Source organism: Lissotriton vulgaris, chromosome 7 (assembly GCF_964263255.1).
Source record: "Lissotriton vulgaris chromosome 7, aLisVul1.2, whole genome shotgun sequence".
Taxonomy (NCBI): Eukaryota; Metazoa; Chordata; class Amphibia; order Caudata; family Salamandridae; genus Lissotriton; species Lissotriton vulgaris.
In genome coordinates this window covers 905,328,255-905,349,164 of record NC_141695.1, presented here as the reverse complement: position 1 = coordinate 905,349,164, position 20,910 = coordinate 905,328,255, and the positions used below count along the sequence as shown (strand labels likewise).

General features: G+C 45.2%; 1 protein-coding gene across 3 annotated transcripts in view; it reads left to right on the top strand.

Moving 5' to 3' along the window:
• LOC147702672 (catechol O-methyltransferase-like) overlaps positions 1-20,910 on the top strand; it is a 79,823-nt gene that overhangs the window by 48,603 nt on the left and 10,310 nt on the right. For all 3 annotated transcript variants that reach the window (XM_086931344.1, XM_086931345.1, XM_086931346.1), the window contains one exon: positions 721-917. In XM_086931344.1, the coding sequence (XP_086787470.1) occupies positions 721-917 (197 nt within the window). The remainder of the gene's footprint in view (positions 1-720; positions 918-20,910) is intronic.

Below are 20,910 nucleotides of genomic sequence, written 5' to 3'. Positions count from 1 at the left end.
ATATTCCAAAGGCCCACGCGTGCTTCTAGATTCCGCATTACGTGAACACAGTTTACATCGGAAGCTAAAGTAAAATTTAGAAATGTACCTTGAATGTGCAGCATTTAAGAGGTTTTTCTTTCAAGAAGTGTGTACATGTATATTTGTTTTCTGCCAAGGGCCACATTGTGTATGTTGTATATGCACTACTTTACTGTAGGTGATAGAATGGACAGTGTTAGTAGGATTATGTTCCTGTGCGTCCATGCAAGACAAAATCAATAACTTAGTGAATAACATTTTGGACAGAATCTGCTGAATGCATATAGATTATTTCTGAAGGACCTCAGGCATGAGTTATAGCACTGGCATCCTTATTGTACTGAAGTTGTCAGACTGTCAACATAGCAAGACACCAAAGCCACTAATGGACTGTACAATTTGCCTTTCTTTGCTCCATAATTTACCTTTTTCTTGCTATATAACTTTTAACCACTTAGTCACGTTATTAAGTCTTCCATTGTCTCACAACGATCGCGTCCATGGGCACAGGTGTGCAGGTCAGAGGATTTGACAGGCGCCATTGTATGACACAAATAAAGGATTCGATGAAATCTCTGCTTTTGACACCATATATGATTGAATGTCCACACAAAGGTCCGCCACATTATTCTATTTCATGTGGGAAATTGCAGGCAGGCTTCTTTCTTCAGTTGATGGGTCATCTCTCTTTCGTTCCAGGAGTCTTCTTAGATGACGTCATTGCAAGAGTAGCTCCAATGGTGGTCCTTGACCTTGGCACCTATTGCGGCTACTCTGCTATACGAATGCTGAGGCTACTGCCACCCGGGGGCAAGCTCTACACTGTGGAGCAATGCAGAGAAGTGGCAGACATGGCAGAAGAAATGATCCTGGTGGCTGGGTTCAAAAACATGCAGGTATGAAAACGACTGTGAAGGGGTGCATTACATGAACAATGGTTGATTTAACGCGGGGACTCTGGCATCAGCATAGAGCCAATGAGAAGGGGCTCTGTGCACACGTCAGAGCAGGGTCCATAAGGTCGGTGCTACACTGCCGTGGTGCAGACACTGTAAGAGGCGCCTTCAAATTCAGCAAATGTGTGGCACATGCTTTTCCCACAGCTTTCACAATCAAGGTCGTAGGTGACATTAGGCTGTTTAGAGCCTGCTGTATGATGATAAGCATAGGAGATTATTTGTCTAATCAAAAATACTCTCTCCTTGTCTTCTTCACAGCAGTGTGGTACCATACATATGAGGGCGTAAGTAGTTTTTGTTCCTCCAAGGGATATTGAGTGATCAGGTGAGTTAGTTTGGTTCTCTTCACTAAGAGATGTGATTTCCTTCTACAGGTTATAGCAAAGTTACAGTGGTTGTTTACTTCGTAAGAAAGCTGTGTAGATTCAGAATGGTCGCCTATAGTGGGCAGTTGCCATGACACCCAGTGAGAACGCATCCTCTCCAGCTTACACAGCTCATGACTGCCTACCAGAGACCTTTCAACTTACCTGCAGCTGATTGTATACGTAAGCACTTTCTGTATACTTGAGCCCTGCCAGCCTGCCTTAGCCCTGCCTGCATATCTAAGTATTGGCTGAATGCAAAATCCCTGCCTTAACCTCTTCTGCATCATCATCCTGCTCTACTACCTTGCCTCCACCATGGGAACCTAAATAATTTCTAATTTCCCTTTCGTCAGATTACTTCATTGGTTTGGTCCTTAAAGAATCCCTCACTCTCAGCCTCTTGGACACCCTTGCCCTGCTTCCCTAATTGGTGTCCCAGGTTTGTTAAGTGAAAACTGGGTCCCAGTCATGAAAGATAGCGAATTAACCAGGATGCTGGAGTTCCGCTTTTGCAATCCTTTGATTGAGAAAGCAGGTTTGACCACCTCCTTCCTTCACTCCAGCCATTCCACCGCCAGCGCATTTCGGTGCTTGATCAGTGCTTCCATCACAGGCACAGGAATTGTAATAGTTGACATGGAGCATGGAAACCCTCCCTCACTCCTAGTCTTTGTAAAGTAGCTTGTAGTATATTTGGTCTAAAAAGAAGTTGAGCTATGTCCTTGACATGCCAGTACCTATGTCATGCACTCACCTGGTCCTAACCGCAGAGATGACACTGGAGCTGATGCTGGACCTCCTATCACTCTCAGACCCGCACAAGATCAAGGGACTAAACTCCTTAGATCCAGCACGGCCCCTGTGGGGGGGGGGGGGGGGGGGGGGTGGGGGGGGGGGGGGGGGGGAATAGGAATAGAGACTTGCAGTATTGGATCATCTTAGCAGCTGTACAACACTGCATAGCACGTCACTCTTTCAGTGGCGGCCAAACTAGGTAGGCCCCTCACCCGAATGATTGCCGCGGACAGCCAATATAGACTTATCCATAAGAGCTGTGCGGCTATGATAAATAAACGTAGCAAAGTTTGCCATGTGCTTTATAGTGTCCAATAAATATAACTGTTGGACAGCCTCGTTTGCTGTACGCGTGCCCAGTTGAAGGAGAATGGGCTTTAGGAGGATTTGGCTAACTAGCTGCAAGGCAGGAAAGCAAAGTAAGATGTGAGCCAGCGACTCTCGTTTATAGTTGCCGAGGCGACACTCCGTGATGACAGGTCTTACTTTCACCATTGGGTACAGTTCTTTTAGGGGGAGGGGATGTAATCTGACTGCAAGAATCCTTTGGAGGGCTAGTCTCCCCACTGGCTGCGTAAGGTGTAGTTTAAGGCCAAGTGATGTGTGGGGGTAACTTTGGGTCTTGTGAAAGCCTCTGACTGCCAGAGCTTCAATGTTCAACATACAAGAGCATGATCGTACTTTCTTTTTTATTGCTATTTTGATGGTAGTATACTTAATTATGTTGGAGCCCCAATTCTCTGTGGCTAGTTTCAAGAGTTCTTTGGCTGAGTCGAGGCCATTAGACCAGGGATTGTCAGGCTGTTGAAAGATATAGTTAACTACAGCCTTCATCGAGAGCTCTGGTGCCACAGTTGTTAAATAAAAGCATTTCGCTAGAGCCGCTAATTCTTCCAAAGTTTGTCGGTTGAGATTGATTTCCAGGCGAATTAAAGTATTCCTGGTGCAGGCTGGTAGACGAAATAACTTTTTGTAAGCTGCACAATGTATCTTTTCCAGGTCCTGAGCAAATTTACCTGGAAATACCTGTAGTGCATAGTTGAGGGAAGATAGTAGTTTTGCCCACAAGACTCATTGAATGGCCGTTGTTCTTGGGATTTCTAAGACGGCACAGAGTTTGCAGATAGCGTTGGTGACCATTTTTCCTTTCTGCTGGAGCTTGGGGCGATGGTTCCGTGAGCAGCCAGCTTTCACAGATCCAAACCCCAAGATAGTTATACGATTGTGCACAATTCAGGATTAATGGGTCTAGCCTCCACTTTCCCATTTTTTTTCGGATAGTGGCGAAAGATCACTATCTTGGGTTTAGTTGGATTGGCGACCAGCTTGTTTTTGGCGTTGTACTCTGAGAGTGCAGTCAATGTTTTTGGAGACCAATCTTTTTATGAACCAAAAGGACCAGGTCAACATCATATTGCATCAGCTAAATCTTATTTTGCCCGATCCTGGGGGGTAGCTAGAGTGGCTCAGTGCAGAGCGTTGCCCATATCTTCTGTATATAAATTAAAGAGCAACGGGGCAAGGACACAAACCTGCTTAAACCCGCGATCCATGGTGATTTTTTTCTGTAGCGGAATCGCATGAGAGTTTAACTCTCACCCAGGTTCGCAAATACAGGGATCTAATGGCTTGTAGCAGCAACGGGCTGATTTTCCAACATGCCAATTTCTGCCTTAGGATGTTGCAGTCTACCCCATCGAATGCTGCTATATAATCAATAAAACAAGCAAAAAGCGGCGGTGTGCCGTGAGCCACTGCTTGGTGTACTAGGTATGATAGGGCAATGATGTTATCTATGGTGGAACCTCCTGATCGGAACCCGGTCTGGTAGAAGGATAGGAGACGTTCCCTACCAACCCAATCCACTAGTTCCGCCAAAACAGTGCTTGCATAAGCCTTGCCCTCAATGTCCAATAAGGCAATCATATGATAATTCCTGGGGTCAGTGTTTAGCCCTTTTTTGTATTTTGGATGCAGCAGTGACCCCCTCCAGGAGTCTGGAACATCCTCCTGAAACCTGCACTTGGATTACAGCTGAGCCAAATTGTCAGCCCAGAAGTCGATATCCTCCATGAAGAGGGAGCCAGGCAGGCCTTTAGGGCAAGGAGCTCCATTATGACGTATTTTTTTCAAAATGGTTTGGATTACTTGTTTGTCAAGGGAGGTAAAATCGACCAGAGGTTCCACAGGAGTTGCTGTGCTGTTGCCAGAATACACCCTAGTATTGTAGTTCTATCTGATGGATTTACATTCAGGACATCGGTGTAAAGAGTTTTCACGTGGGTGCTTGCATCTAGTTGGTTCTCTCTATTAGAGGTCCCATGAATTATCTTGTTTAGATATTGCCAAAATTCTTGGGATTTGCTTGGTGCCAGCAGCTCGAAGATCTTCAGCCATTTTGCCTCTGTAAGTGCACGTTTTGCCTGCCAAACCAGTAACGAATGGCTCTTGCCACTAGCTTAATTCCTTTTTGGCAGTCTCTGACCCGGTTGCCCGATAGGCCCGGCATTTGGAGTTTAATTTTTTGGAGCATTCCTTAATTGCTGGTTGATATCCCATTGTGTGTGCAGGGTTTGCGTTGGTTCTGTGTATAATGCACCCCAGGAGCATCCATGCTAAATCATAGGCAACTGTACCCCATTCCTCTATGAGGCCCTTGTTGTTGAGACCAGTCTGCCTGCCTTTCCATGTTAAATTTCATGAAACAAATTAATGGCTTGGGAGCGGCCCCCATTTGAATCTCCCCTGAGGCGGAAGCCGGGGGTCCTCTACTCTATCCGTATTGATTGTTTGCCTATGCGGGTAAATGTGTTTTTAGGAATTGTATATATTTTAAAAAGCTCATTTTTAATTACCAAGCATTCGCGATTCTTCTGTGCGAGAATCACGTCGCACAGAGGCTCACCACGCTCGAGTTGTCTTTCACGGTGCAGCCGACTAAGGTGCTGACGCCTTGACTTTGACCACTACGGCCGCCATATTGCAAGGAGGAAAGGGTTGCGGTCCAACTGCTGGACGCCTCCCGCCCTCTCTGGATATTTAAGGAATCAATTTGTTAGCACGCCCACTTGCACAATCTCCCCTGAGGCGGAAGCCGGGGGTCCTCTACTCTATCCCTATTGATTGTTTGCCTATGCGGGTAAATGTGTTTTTAGGAATTGTATATATTTTAAAAAGCTAATTTTTATTTACCAAGCATTCGCGATTCTTCTGTGCGAGAATCATGTCGCACAGAGGCTCACCACGCTCGAGTTGTCTTTCACGGTGCAGCCGACTAAGGTGCTGACGCTGTGACTTGGACCACTACGGCCGCCATATTGCAAGGAGGAAAGGGTTGCGGTCCAGCTGCTGGGCGCTTCACGCCCTCCTCCACTTTGTATATAAGAACCATGCTCTTCCGTCCGCGCAGCGGGCGGGCGCAGCGGGCGCGCCGGCGGCACGCCAAAGGCAAGCCCGTCTGCGCCCGTCCGCGCCGGGACCGGGCCCAGGGCCGTAACACCTGGTTCAATCAGTACTGCTCCCGCCCTGCTTTACTCAACTACCACGCTGCATAAGCTGCGTCCACCAGATACTAATAACTGTAATAGGCTCGACCCGGCTCGCCCCCCACTGTCCATTGTACTGCTGTGCCCATTGTAAAGCTGTCATTCCCCTGGTGAACGAAATACCCACTCACAGGAACAAAAACCGCCCAAAGATCATTTCGACTGCACTTGCCAATGTCCAATCTCTTGGGAAACACAGACAAGAGATTGCCGACCTGGTAAAAGATAGAAACATAGATATTTTGTTTCTGACCGATTCTTGGATGGACAATACATCCGACCCAGACCTAGTGGTCGCAGTTCCCAGTGGCTTCAAGATTTATAGACAAGACCAGCAGCATAAAAAAGGAGGCGGGCTAGCTATCATTGCCCGAGACATTTATCCTGTCAGGATCTATCAGATCTCCTCGCCTACCTGCGAAGCTATGCAATTCGCCATCAAAATCTCCCCCTCTGACAACTTCAAAGGAATTCTCATATATAGACCACCGGGACCACGGTCAGAATTCCTGCCAGATCTTAGCACAATTTTCGAACATCTAGCCATTGAAGCATCCCTAACAGTACTGGGTGACTTAAATTTTCATTTAGAGAAATCAGAAGATAGGGATACCTTTTCTCTTCTATCCGGTATGAACACATTAGGGCTTTCACAACGGGTTAATTTCCCCACGCACGACGGCGGGAATACCCTGGACGGTATCTTCTCTAACCTTGAGGGTCTTCATATAACGGATAGTTTACCTCTTACATGGTCTGATCACCATGCTATCCTGGGCACTTTAACCGTCACAGAAGCTACAATAGCCATTGTACCTAAGCCCAGGCGTGAACCTTTCAAAGCCTGGAAGGGCATAGACAGCACCATCTTAAAATCCTGCCTTTCCTCCTCTCAGCCTATACTATCCACCGACCCTAACATAGCTACCAAGCAATTTCTGGACTGGCTCGGTCTCGCTACTAACTCACTTGTACCCCTAAAACAGGTAACAAGGAACAGATCAACTCCCTCTGCTCCTTGGTTTACTGATGAGTTGAGGGCTCAGAAACAACTATGTAGGAACAGGGAGAGGCACGGGCGAAAGTCCTATAACAAAGAAAACAAAATTTGTTATAAAGAGATGCTCACTAAATATAAAGTTATGATTACCGAGGCCAAGAAGAAGTATTTTAGCGAACGCATAGAGCAAGCCAAGAACTCCACAAAACAGCTCTATGATACCACCAAGCATCTAGCTGGACACTCCTCCGACCTACATCCTCCCCCATCTCAATCCCTCTGTGATGCACTGGGCACCTTCTTCTTTACAAAGGTTAACGATATTTACACTGCGTTTTCCGCCAAAACTGACATCAATAAATGTTCAATAACTCCGCATTCCACCCCTCCTGCTGTCCTCTTTACACAATTTAAAGACATCACTGAGCTTCAAATAGCGAGAATTATCTCCTCGATCAAAACCGGATCAGCTTTAGACCCATGCCCTTTCAATATTCTCCCTCCAGTAATGGATGCCTTAATACCTGCCATCACTCACATCTGCAATCTTATGATCAGATCTGGGATTTATCCGGAACTTCTGAAAAAAAAACTCCTTAAACCTCTCCTAAAGAAGCCACACCTGGATAAGGCCGATCTGAGAAATTACCGACCGATAGCCAGTCTTCCATTCTTGGCAAAAGTAGCAGAAAAAGCGATGAATTCACAGCTATCTGAATTTATCGAGGAACACCACTTACTCGATAACACCCAATTTGGGTTCCGCAAGTTTCATGGTACTGAAACCGCCTTGATCAAGGCGGCGGATGACATTAGAGTCATCCGATACCAGGGTGGAACAGCAGTGCTGGTGCTACTTGACTTATCTGCTGCCTTCGACACGGTCGACCACTCCATCTTGGTCGACCGTGTCGAAAAAATGGGCATCCAACATGCAGCTAAAGATCTACTGGCCTCCTTTCTCTCAGGTAGGAGTCAGGCTGTTACCTTGGGATCCATTCACTCAACTAACCTGTCTCTGCCATGTGGGGTACCACAAGGCTCATCCCTAAGTCCGACACTCTTTAATATATACGTGTCGGACCTAGCCAACATCATTCGAGCACATGGGATGAGCTTACCTCATATGCAGACGACACTCAGTTGGTCTTGTCCTCACCCGGATGTACCATCGAGACGCCAGATGACTCCACCTCTGGATCGAATGCGGGACCCTTAAATCAGATAATCCTATTACGGAATTTGTACCCCATCCACTATTCTGACCGAAGCCCTCGACCAAAAGACCCCACAATAGCAACACCCGGCGGATCGTCCATACAGATAATCCTGCCATAGGAGCTGCACCTTTATTCAAAAACGTAGATTGAAATGCCAGCCTAACAGAACCCAACATTGGAACACGTGACGGACCGAGTGCACAGAATCAACCTCAAGTTAATCACGTTTGTAACATCAATACTAATGGCTCCGGAGATACCAAATTCTTCAGAATAAGCCCATATCGCACAGCAACAGCATACCCTTCAAAGGCCGCTCTTAATTTCATCACTTGACCCTCAGGTTCATTTGGAATATTCATGGCTTCCTGATGAAGGCTCACAGCCTAAACGCGCGTAGTAACCTTTAGCCATGTTTTTAGATTAAAATGTTTAGTTGGATCAATATCCAAAATAAAATCTCCACATAATGAATTGTAATGCAATGCATGACAAATTGAAATGAACAAATGTGTACAGCATTCCATATATGTAGATTGTTCATCACATATATATAGGAGACAAAAATGATTGCTTTTTAAATGATAATTGAATAACAAAAAATAAAATATATATTTTTGTACCATGCATCTTGCTTAGATACAGTTATTACTGTCTGATGTCAGCTTATGTCCACTAATTACCTTTGTTCCTAATTAACTGTTCTTTCAACTGATTTGTATATCCCGAATTAGGAACTATAGTCGGGGGTACCCCCTTTTTTTCTTGCATCCATTAGAAACAACGGACATAAAATGGCCGAGAGTTTTAAGCAATGTATGCAGGCAATTGGAGACTGGATGTCTTCCAATTGCTTAAAGCTCAATTCGGATAAGACGGAGGTGGTTATCTTTGGACAACTCACTCCAAGCTGGTCACCTGATTGGTGGCCTGCATCATTTGGAACTGTGCCTAAGCCCACGCCCAAGGTAAGAAATCTGGGAGGTGTCTTTGACGACCAACTCAAATTTGTTGCCCACGCTAACCAAGTAGCCTCGTCGGCGTTTCATAAACTACGTCTAATAAGGAAAATAACCTCTTTCCTACCCGAAACTGCCGTGAAAACTCTTGTAAGTTCCCTAGTGCTGTCCACTTTGGATTATTGTAATGGCCTCTTTGCAAATGAGCAAAATACAAATAATAGTGGAGGGTCAAAGGAATGAATTTTCTGAAAAACGACTATGTGTGAGAGTCGGTGGCAATAGTCCACTAATCTGGGTACATCATTCGTGGTTATTGAAAAATACCCATCAGTAGCTCTTCCTTGGCGCCCTTTTCATCATATGGGTTCCTTCTAACCATGAAGGATAGTATGTTGATATGGTCAATTGGGACAGCATAAGGACCAGTGATGATATAACCGGGTCACAGGGAGCTTCTGAAAAGCAGTGCGGGGGGGTGTGTGTGTTAGCGTGCAAAAAGTGCAGGATAGTGACATTAAAATTAGATAACCATGAGGAAAAATTATTTATTAGAGACCTCAGTGTTTCTAAGATTTTAAAACGAGCGAAATTGGTAGTTTCACCTAATAGCTACCAACAGGTTGGTCGACATGACATGTTTCAGCAGATTTTTGGATCACAGAGGTATCCACTGCATTCTTCAGGACCTGTATCGCTACTGCTAGTAGTGTATTATAAAATAATATATAAAAAGGAAATCTTTCACCTGGGTACTAATGAAGGATCATTCTCCCAGCTAGGAAGTCCAGTGTGAGACAGACATAGTCGAAAAAAGAACAGAAAAAACAACAATTAGTATATCTACAATATCCAGAGCACTTGCATGGTATATCATATCAGTAAAGAGAACCACATGTGTTATCCTCTTCGTAGTACTTTAATTCCTACTTTTAACCACCATACCTCGAAATGATATGTGGTAGGACTCTCACTTACCATATTGTGCAGGAGAGTACTGCCTCACCTCACCTGGCTCACAGCTCAGGTAATTGAAGCACCGCTCTAAAATGAGAAGAAAGACATACAAAGACACGTCAGCATCCGCTGACTTCACACTTAATCACAACTTATTCCGGCGTGCTTGCGGGTTTAAAAGGCCGATGTGCCCAGTTTAGGGCCTTGGCAGAATTAAATACCATTGTAAATGCCAAACCTCCGTTAGTGGAGAGGAATGTCTCTTGTCAGTTATTTTTAAGAACAAAGACGGTGAGATTTGAAAACGGCATCTAAGTGTACCCAAAATCACCGCCTAGTCGTGACTTATGAAGGGTGAGCCATAGAGAACAGGCCCGGCGTCTATTGGTATCTCTTAATCTTTGTGGACTCACGTTAGATTAAACACGCGCTAGGTCTCTGCCCCAGGCATACGGCGTAGGACAGTGTTAATCGCCATGTGTATTCCGCCGCTTTTAGTGAAAGGGAAACACATACGCTCCCGCTCACTCAGCGTTTAAATGCTACAGATCGGGCGGGTGCAAGCTCTCGCCCTCAGCGCAGTCCTACTCTCCTACGCCGCTTTTAGTGAAAGGGAAACACATACGCTCCCGCTCACTCAGCGTTTAAATGCTACAGATCGGGCGGGTGCAAGCTCTCGCCCTCAGCGCTGTCCTGCTCTCCTACTCCGTACGGGTCTCAGAAGAGCGCGCGCATATGATTGTGGAAAACTCGTATAAACGCTGGCAGACAGGCATAGAGCAATTGTCTCTTACCTGTCCATCGGTACTTCCAGCGTCCCTCTGGCTGTAAGGGGAGGTAACGCGCGTTGTTAGGAGCAACAGTTATGCTTCCCTCGCTAGGCGTGTCCCATCACGCCCTCTGCCCTGAGGATTATGGGGCATGTAGTTCAAAGGCACAGGTGCCTGTTTATTTGCGTAATCTGTGGCGCTAACAATGTAATTTCATAGTCAGATACACAAGAATACGGACCAGTAGACACTGCAAAATAATTTAACTATTATAGAGTTAGGAGTGCTAACAGGCTTCGCCAACAAGAAGATATACACAGTCGATTGTTGTGGAATATGTAATGTCATAGTTCATAGTGTGGATGGCAAAGTTTTTCATAATAGAATCCACCTAATCAGGCCCATCACTGTGTGAAAGATCATAAATAATGTAGATATCATCATAAGGAGAGGGCAAACGTAGCCTTTTATCCTGGTCAGAACTAATGCCAAAACCCTGAATGGTTTAGTGTGTTCTAAGTCTACCATCACACTAATATAGTGGATTGAAGATCAGAGTGACATCCACGGTATGTCATCATTCAGCCCATCTTTGTCTGAGTTCAGGGTATATACCCATTTCTGTTCTTTTCTGAACAAAAACTTGTTTATGTCTGTCACATGATTGGGTATCAGTGGTTGTTCAAGCACAGTCCAATGAAAATCGTTAGGGCCATGTCCCACCTCCAAAAAATGGTTGGTCATTTTGGTAGACTGTTTGCGACACCTAATAGTGCTCTTATGTTCGGAAATGCGTGTCTTCACTTTCCTTGTCGTCATCCCCACATATTTGTACTCACAGGGGCAAACTATTAGGTAGATGACATTTAGACTGTTACAGTTGGTAAAGCGCCTTTGTTCCCACAGACGCCCACCCCCAATGTCGATGGTTGTGGATTTGGAAGTCAGCGGACATGCAGCACAACTCCCACAGGGATGGTGCCCTGTCACGGCTGGCATATCCCAGAGTGTTCCTACTGCTCTGGGGGTCACTGATCTGGGTCTGGTGTGAACCAGTTGGTCCTTTAGATTTCTACCCCTTTTAAAAGCAAACAGAGGGGGAGGCAGGCTGTCATTGCCCGTATTCAGAATACTCCAATGCTTTTTTATGATCTTTTGAATCTGATTGGAGCGAGTGCCAAACGTATTGACACAGGTGATCCGGGGTTCTTGTGTTTTGAGTACCAATGGTTCCAGAAGACTTTCGCGGTTGTTGTTGAAAGCCCTCTTTTTTGATCTTCGTATCAGATGTTTAGGGTACTTTTTCTCAAGTAGATTGTTCTCCAATATTTTAGCATGGTTGTAGAAGCTCTCCTTGGTAGAACAATTCCTCTGTATTCTCAGGAATTGTCCGTAAGGCAAGTTGTCTCTCAGAGCTTTAGGGTGACAGCTCTCATAGCTCAGTAGAGAGTTTCTTGCCATCGGTTTCCGGTAGAGTTCGGATTGGAGACCTGTTAAGGTGACATTAATCTTAAGGTCCAGAAAAGCCAGGTGTGTTTTGCTGTACTCAACTGTGAACCGAAGGAATGCATTTCTGCTATTCAGCCATACGTGGAAGGTTTTTAGGTCATCCACAGTACCGCGCCAGATCACAAGGACGTCATCAATATAACGTTTCCATAGACGTAACGAGGCGAGGAAAGGATTGGTTTCAGTGAGGATGACTTCTTCTTCGAACCGGTGGACGTAAAGGTTCGCCAGGCTCGGGGCAAAAACACTGCCCATGCTGGTCCCAGAGACCTGTAGATACATGGAATCCTCGAATTGAAAATAATTTTCAGTCATTGCTAGGGTGGCCAAAGTCATAATAAAAGAGACCGGAGTGATTGAGTCTAGATCACGTGTTCGTAGCAAGGTCTCAACCACATCAAGGGTCTCCCTTTGAGGAATTGACGTGTAGAGAGATTCTACGTCGAACGATACCAGTAGATCCAGGTTGGCATCAAACTCAATATCTGGTAGAATCTTCAGAACATCCTTCGTGTCTTGTAGGTATGTAGGCATATTATGGACCATGGGTCTCAAAAAATGGTCTACAAAAGTGGAGAGGGGTTCGAGCAGTGACCCAATGCCCGATATTATTGGGCGTCCAGGCGGGGGCCTTTGAGGTTTGTGTACTTTAGGTAGCACGTAAAAGTATGGGATAACAGGATGTGACAATTGTAGATATGATGCCTCCTTTGGTGTTATCCATCCTTCAGATAGTGCTTCTTCCACATATTGTTTTATGGCCAAAGACAGTCTAGCGGTGGGATCCTCAGTGAGTTTGCGATATGATCTCACATCGTTGAGTTGTCGAATACATTCCTCGCGGTAAGTGGTGGTGTCTAGGACCACTATAGCTCCGCCCTTATCGGCAGGTTTGATCACTATCGAGGAGTCCTCTTTGAGATTTTTCAGAGCTATCTGTTCTTTTTTCGGGAAATTGACAAAAGGCTTACTGTTCTGTTGCAGCAAATTCTTTACATCGCTACCCACTGCTTCTTCAAAGGCAATAACCTTAGCTGGCAGTCCTGTGATGGGTGGATTGAAAGTGGAGGTTTTTTTTAAACCTGTGTTCTGGTCCATCAGTGATGTATTACCTCCCTCTTCATTGTCTTTGGCGAAGAAGAAGTGCAAACGGATTTTCCTGAAGAATTTTCCCATCTCGATTTGGGTCTGGAATGGGTCGCCGATGTTGGTTGCTACAAAACCCAGTCCTCTATTGAGCATTTTCAGCTCCGTCTCAGAAAGTGTTCTTGAACTGAGATTTATCACGAGGTCGTTCCTGATGTTGTCGCTGTCGTTTGGTCCTGTGGTATCTGTTTCCCGTTCCGGAGGCCCATTGACTGAGGTGCGAGGTTCCATTGCACTTGGTTCTGCTGCTGTCCTCTCCTCCTCCCTCTCTGTCTCCCCCTGCCATGTCCTAAAAAAGGCTGGGAATTGAAATCAGGGAAGAATTGTTGGGGACCACAGGGCATCATCTGTTGTGGGAAAGGGGCTCCCTGGGACCAGGGGTTTGGTTGCCACCATGGTGGAAACTGGGGTTGGATATAGTTCTGACCAGGTCCTCTCCAGTTCCTTCGGTTGCCTCTCCCTCGGCCTTTGTTGTTGGTGTTGCTACCTAGGCTGGACGAATCTGAATCACTAGATCCATCGCCAGAGCTGGAAGTACCGTAGCTTGACCCTCCTTTGTGACCCTTAGAGTTATACACTGGGGGGACAAAGGAGTCGCTGGTGTAAGGATAGATTTTCTCAGTGGCAAATTTTTCTATATCTTTTTTACACTTCTCTAGTTTCTTAAACAAAATAGAATCACTGAATTCTTTGTTAGCCTTATTATTTTCATCTAGATTCTTTGTGAAGATTTTACTCGAGAGTGTAGTTCTGATCTGCCCTTCTAATAATTGGATTTCGACCAAGATTTTATCGGCCGCCTTTTTTGCTGTTTTGATTATAAGCACTAACCAATCGCGGGTACATTTCCACGCGATTAGGTACCAATTATTCAGGAATTCCTTATCATCCAAAAAGAGCCTGGGAGCATTAGTCACAATTAGTCCACTGGGTGCGCAGTTGCCGCGTAAGTACTGGGCCATTACCACGCCATGGGCACAAATACGTGATTGGCTCTTTTTAATAGTTAGGATTTTTGCCCAGCCTTCATCGGTGCTTACTTGAGGAGTAGGTATATTATCCAGAATACTGGGACAGCGCTGAGGGCGAGAGCTTGCACCCGCCCGATCTGTAGCATTTAAACGCTGAGTGAGCGGGAGCGTATGTGTTTCCCTTTCACTAAAAGCGGCGTAGGAGAGTAGGACTGCGCTGAGGGCGAGAGCTTGCACCCGCCCGATCTGTAGCATTTAAACGCTGAGTGAGCGGGAGCGTATGTGTTTCCCTTTCACTAAAAGCGGCGGAATACACATGGCGATTAACACTGTCCTACGCCGTATGCCTGGGGCAGAGACCTAGCGCGTGTTTAATCTAACGTGAGTCCACAAAGATTAAGAGATACCAATAGACGCCGGGCCTGTTCTCTATGGCTCACCCTTCATAAGTCACGACTAGGCGGTGATTTTGGGTACACTTAGATGCCGTTTTCAAATCTCACCGTCTTTGTTCTTAAAAATAACTGACAAGAGACATTCCTCTCCACTAACAGAGGTTTGGCATTTACAATGGTATTTAATTCTGCCAAGGCCCTAAACTGGGCACATCGGCCTTTTAAACCCGCAAGCACGCCGGAATAAGTTGTGATTAAGTGTGAAGTCAGCGGATGCTGACGTGTCTTTGTATGTCTTTCTTCTCATTTTAGAGCGGTGCTTCAATTACCTGAGCTGTGAGCCAGGTGAGGTGAGGCAGTACTCTCCTGCACAATATGGTAAGTGAGAGTCCTACCACATATCATTTCGAGGTATGGTGGTTAAAAGTAGGAATTAAAGTACTACGAAGAGGATAACACATGTGGTTCTCTTTACTGATATGATATACCATGCAAGTGCTCTGGATATTGTAGATATACTAATTGTTGTTTTTTCTGTTCTTTTTTCGACTATGTCTGTCTCACACTGGACTTCCTAGCTGGGAGAATGATCCTTCATTAGTACCCAGGTGAAAGATTTCCTTTTTATATATTATTTTATAATACACTACTAGCAGTAGCGATACAGGTCCTGAAGAATGCAGTGGATACCTCTGTGATCCAAAAATCTGCTGAAACATGTCATGTCGACCAACCTGTTGGTAGCTATTAGGTGAAACTACCAATTTCGCTCGTTTTAAAATCTTAGAAACACTGAGGTCTCTAATAAATAATTTTTCCTCATGGTTATCTAATTTTAATGTCACTATCCTGCACTTTTTGCACGCTAACACACACACCCCCCCGCACTGCTTTTCAGAAGCTCCCTGTGACCCGGTTATATCACCACTGGTCCTTATGCTGTCCCAATTGACCATATCAAAATACTATCCTTCATGGTTAGAAGGAACCCATATGATGAAAAGGGCGCCAAGGAAGAGCTACTGATGGGTATTTTTCAATAACCACGAATGATGTACCCAGATTAGTGGACTATTGCCACCGACTCTCACACATAGTCGTTTTTCAGAAAATTCATTCCTTTGACCCTCCACTATTATTTGTATTTTGCTTAGTTACTTTCGGGGAATATAGTGTTGAGTGGTCATAAAAATTATCCCTGGGACCCAAACAACCTCTGTTCTATTAATGCTTTTGTGCGGCTAAGGCCGCGGGTCTATTTTCTTCTATTTTTTTCTCTTTACCCCCTCTATGAGAGTTCGATAGACATTGACTATACGTACCTTCACTACTTTTTTCTGTGTGTGCATTTTGTGCGGTTTATATACTATCATGGCAACGATCCTTGGCCTTTCCTTTGATGAAGTAGAGATCCAATCCATCTTAGATGACAATCCCAGTATTCTGGATAATATACCTACTCCTCAAGTAAGCACCGATGAAGGCTGGGCAAAAATCCTAACTATTAAAAAGAGCCAATCACGTATTTGTGCCCATGGCGTGGTAATGGCCCAGTACTTACGCGGCAACTGCGCACCCAGTGGACTAATTGTGACTAATGCTCCCAGGCTCTTTTTGGATGATAAGGAATTCCTGAATAATTGGTACCTAATCGCGTGGAAATGTACCCGCGATTGGTTAGTGCTTATAATCAAAACAGCAAAAAAGGCGGCCGATAAAATCTTGGTCGAAATCCAATTATTAGAAGGGCAGATCAGAACTACACTCTCGAGTAAAATCTTCACAAAGAATCTAGATGAAAATAATAAGGCTAACAAAGAATTCAGTGATTCTATTTTGTTTAAGAAACTAGAGAAGTGTAAAAAAGATATAGAAAAATTTGCCACTGAGAAAATCTATCCTTACACCAGCGACTCCTTTGTCCCCCCAGTGTATAACTCTAAGGGTCACAAAGGAGGGTCAAGCTACGGTACTTCCAGCTCTGGCGATGGATCTAGTGATTCAGATTCGTCCAGCCTAGGTAGCAACACCAACAACAAAGGCCGAGAGAGAGGCAACCGAAGGAACTGGAGAGGACCTGGTCAGAACTATATCCAACCCCAGTTTCCACCATGGTGGCAACCAAACCCCTGGTCCCAGGGAGCCCCTTTCCCACAACAGATGATGCCCTTTGGTCCCCAACAATTCTTCCCTGATTTCAATTCCCAGCCTTTTTTAGGACATGGCAGGGGGAGACAGAGAGGGAGGAGGAGAGGACAGCAGCAGAACCAAGTGCAATGGAACCTCGCACCTCAGTCAATGGGCCTCCGGAACGGGAAACAGATACCACAGGACCAAACGACAGCGACAACATCAGGAACGACCTCGTGATAAATCTCAGTTCAAGAACACTTTCTGAGACGGAGCTGAAAATGCTCAATAGAGGACTGGGTTTTGTAGCAACCAACATCGGCGACCCATTCCAGACCCAAATCGAGATGGGAAAATTCTTCAGGAAAATCCGTTTGCACTTCTTCTTCGCCAAAGACAATGAAGAGGGAGGTAATACATCACTGATGGACCAGAACACAGGTTTAAAAAAACCCTCCACTTTCAATCCACCCATCACAGGACTGCCAGCTAAGGTTATTGCCTTTGAAGAAGCAGTGGGTAGCGATGTAAAGAATTTGCTGCAACAGAACAGTAAGCCTTTTGTCAATTTCCCGAAAAAAGAACAGATAGCTCTGAAAAATCTCAAAGAGGACTCCTTGATAGTGATCAAACCTGCCGATAAGGGCGGAGCTATAGTGGTCCTAGACACCACCACTTACCGCGAGGAATGTATTCGACAACTCAACGATGTGAGATCATATCGCAAACTCACTGAGGATCCCACCGCTAGACTGTCTTTGGCCATAAAACAATATGTGGTAGAAGCACTATCTGAAGGATGGATAACACCAAAGGAGGCATCATATCTACAATTGTCACATCCTGTTATCCCATACTTTTACGTGCTACCTAAAGTACACAAACCTCAAAGGCCCCCGCCTGGACGCCCAATAATATCGGGCATTGGGTCACTGCTCGAACCCCTCTCCACTTTTGTAGACCATTTTTTGAGACCCATGGTCCATAATATGCCTACATACCTACAAGACACGAAGGATGTTCTGAAGATTCTACCAGATATTGAGTTTGATGCCAACCTGGATCTACTGGTATCGTTCGACGTAGAATCTCTCTACACGTCAATTCCTCAAAGGGAGACCCTTGATGTGGTTGAGACCTTGCTACGAACACGTGATCTAGACTCAATCACTCCGGTCTCTTTTATTATGACTTTGGCCACCCTAGCAATGACTGAAAATTATTTTCAATTCGAGGATTCCATGTATCTACAGGTCTCTGGGACCAGCATGGGCAGTGTTTTTGCCCCGAGCCTGGCGAACCTTTACGTCCACCGGTTCGAAGAAGAAGTCATCCTCACTGAAACCAATCCTTTCCTCGCCTCGTTACGTCTATGGAAACGTTATATTGATGACGTCCTTGTGATCTGGCGCGGTACTGTGGATGACCTAAAAACCTTCCACGTATGGCTGAATAGCAGAAATGCATTCCTTCGGTTCACAGTTGAGTACAGCAAAACACACCTGGCTTTTCTGGACCTTAAGATTAATGTCACCTTAACAGGTCTCCAATCCGAACTCTACCGGAAACCGATGGCAAGAAACTCTCTACTGAGCTATGAGAGCTGTCACCCTAAAGCTCTGAGAGACAACTTGCCTTACGGACAATTCCTGAGAATACAGAGGAATTGTTCTACCAAGGAGAGCTTCTACAACCATGCTAAAATATTGGAGAACAATCTACTTGAGAAAAAGTACCCTAAACATCTGATACGAAGATCAAAAAAGAGGGCTTTCAACAACAACCGCGAAAGTCTTCTGGAACCATTGGTACTCAAAACACAAGAACCCCGGATCACCTGTGTCAATACGTTTGGCACTCGCTCCAATCAGATTCAAAAGATCATAAAAAAGCATTGGAGTATTCTGAATACGGGCAATGACAGCCTGCCTCCCCCTCTGTTTGCTTTTAAAAGGGGTAGAAATCTAAAGGACCAACTGGTTCACACCAGACCCAGATCAGTGACCCCCAGAGCAGTAGGAACACTCTGGGATATGCCAGCCGTGACAGGGCACCATCCCTGTGGGAGTTGTGCTGCATGTCCGCTGACTTCCAAATCCACAACCATCGACATTGGGGGTGGGCGTCTGTGGGAACAAAGGCGCTTTACCAACTGTAACAGTCTAAATGTCATCTACCTAATAGTTTGCCCCTGTGAGTACAAATATGTGGGGATGACGACAAGGAAAGTGAAGACACGCATTTCCGAACATAAGAGCACTATTAGGTGTCGCAAACAGTCTACCAAAATGACCAACCATTTTTTGGAGGTGGGACATGGCCCTAACGATTTTCATTGGACTGTGCTTGAACAACCACTGATACCCAATCATGTGACAGACATAAACAAGTTTTTGTTCAGAAAAGAACAGAAATGGGTATATACCCTGAACTCAGACAAAGATGGGCTGAATGATGACATACCGTGGATGTCACTCTGATCTTCAATCCACTATATTAGTGTGATGGTAGACTTAGAACACACTAAACCATTCAGGGTTTTGGCATTAGTTCTGACCAGGATAAAAGGCTACGTTTGCCCTCTCCTTATGATGATATCTACATTATTTATGATCTTTCACACAGTGATGGGCCTGATTAGGTGGATTCTACTATGAAAAACTTTGCCATCCACACTATGAACTATGACATTACATATTCCACAACAATCGACTGTGTATATCTTCTTGTTGGCGAAGCCTGTTAGCACTCCTAACTCTATAATAGTTAAATTATTTTGCAGTGTCTACTGGTCCGTATTCTTGTGTATCTGACTATGAAATTACATTGTTAGCGCCACAGATTACGCAAATAAACAGGCACCTGTGCCTTTGAACTACATGCCCCATAATCCTCAGGGCAGAGGGCGTGATGGGACACGCCTAGCGAGGGAAGCATAACTGTTGCTCCTAACAACGCGGTTACCTCCCCTTACAGCCAGAGGGACGCTGGAAGTACCGACGGACAGGTAAGAGACAATTGCTCTATGCCTGTCTGCCAGCGTTTATACGAGTTTTCCACAATCATATGCGCGCGCTCTTCTGAGACCCGTACGGAGTAGGAGAGCAGGACAGCGCTGAGGGCGAGAGCTTGCACCCGCCCGATCTGTAGCATTTAAACGCTGAGTGAGCGGGAGCGTATGTGTTTCCCTTTCACTAAAAGCGGCGTAGGAGAGTAGGACTGCGCTGAGGGCGAGAGCTTGCACCCGCCCGATCTGTAGCATTTAAACGCTGAGTGAGCGGGAGCGTATGTGTTTCCCTTTCACTAAAAGCGGCGGAATACACATGGCGATTAACACTGTCCTACGCCGTATGCCTGGGGCAGAGACCTAGCGCGTGTTTAATCTAACGTGAGTCCACAAAGATTAAGAGATACCAATAGACGCCGGGCCTGTTCTCTATGGCTCACCCTTCATAAGTCACGACTAGGCGGTGATTTTGGGTACACTTAGATGCCGTTTTCAAATCTCACCGTCTTTGTTCTTAAAAATAACTGACAAGAGACATTCCTCTCCACTAACGGAGGTTTGGCATTTACAATGGTATTTAATTCTGCCAAGGCCCTAAACTGGGCACATCGGCCTTTTAAACCCGCAAGCACGCCGGAATAAGTTGTGATTAAGTGTGAAGTCAGCGGATGCTGACGTGTCTTTGTATGTCTTTCTTCTCATTTTAGAGCGGTGCTTCAATTACCTGAGCTGTGAGCCAGGTGAGGTGAGGCAGTACTCTCCTGCACAATATGGTAAGTGAGAGTCCTACCACATATCATTTCGAGGTATGGTGGTTAAAAGTAGGAATTAAAGTACTACGAAGAGGATAACACATGTGGTTCTCTTTACTGATATGATATACCATGCAAGTGCTCTGGATATTGTAGATATACTAATTGTTGTTTTTTCTGTTCTTTTTTCGACTATGTCTGTCTCACACTGGACTTCCTAGCTGGGAGAATGATCCTTCATTAGTACCCAGGTGAAAGATTTCCTTTTTATATATTATTTTATAATACACTACTAGCAGTAGCGATACAGGTCCTGAAGAATGCAGTGGATACCTCTGTGATCCAAAAATCTGCTGAAACATGTCATGTCGACCAACCTGTTGGTAGCTATTAGGTGAAACTACCA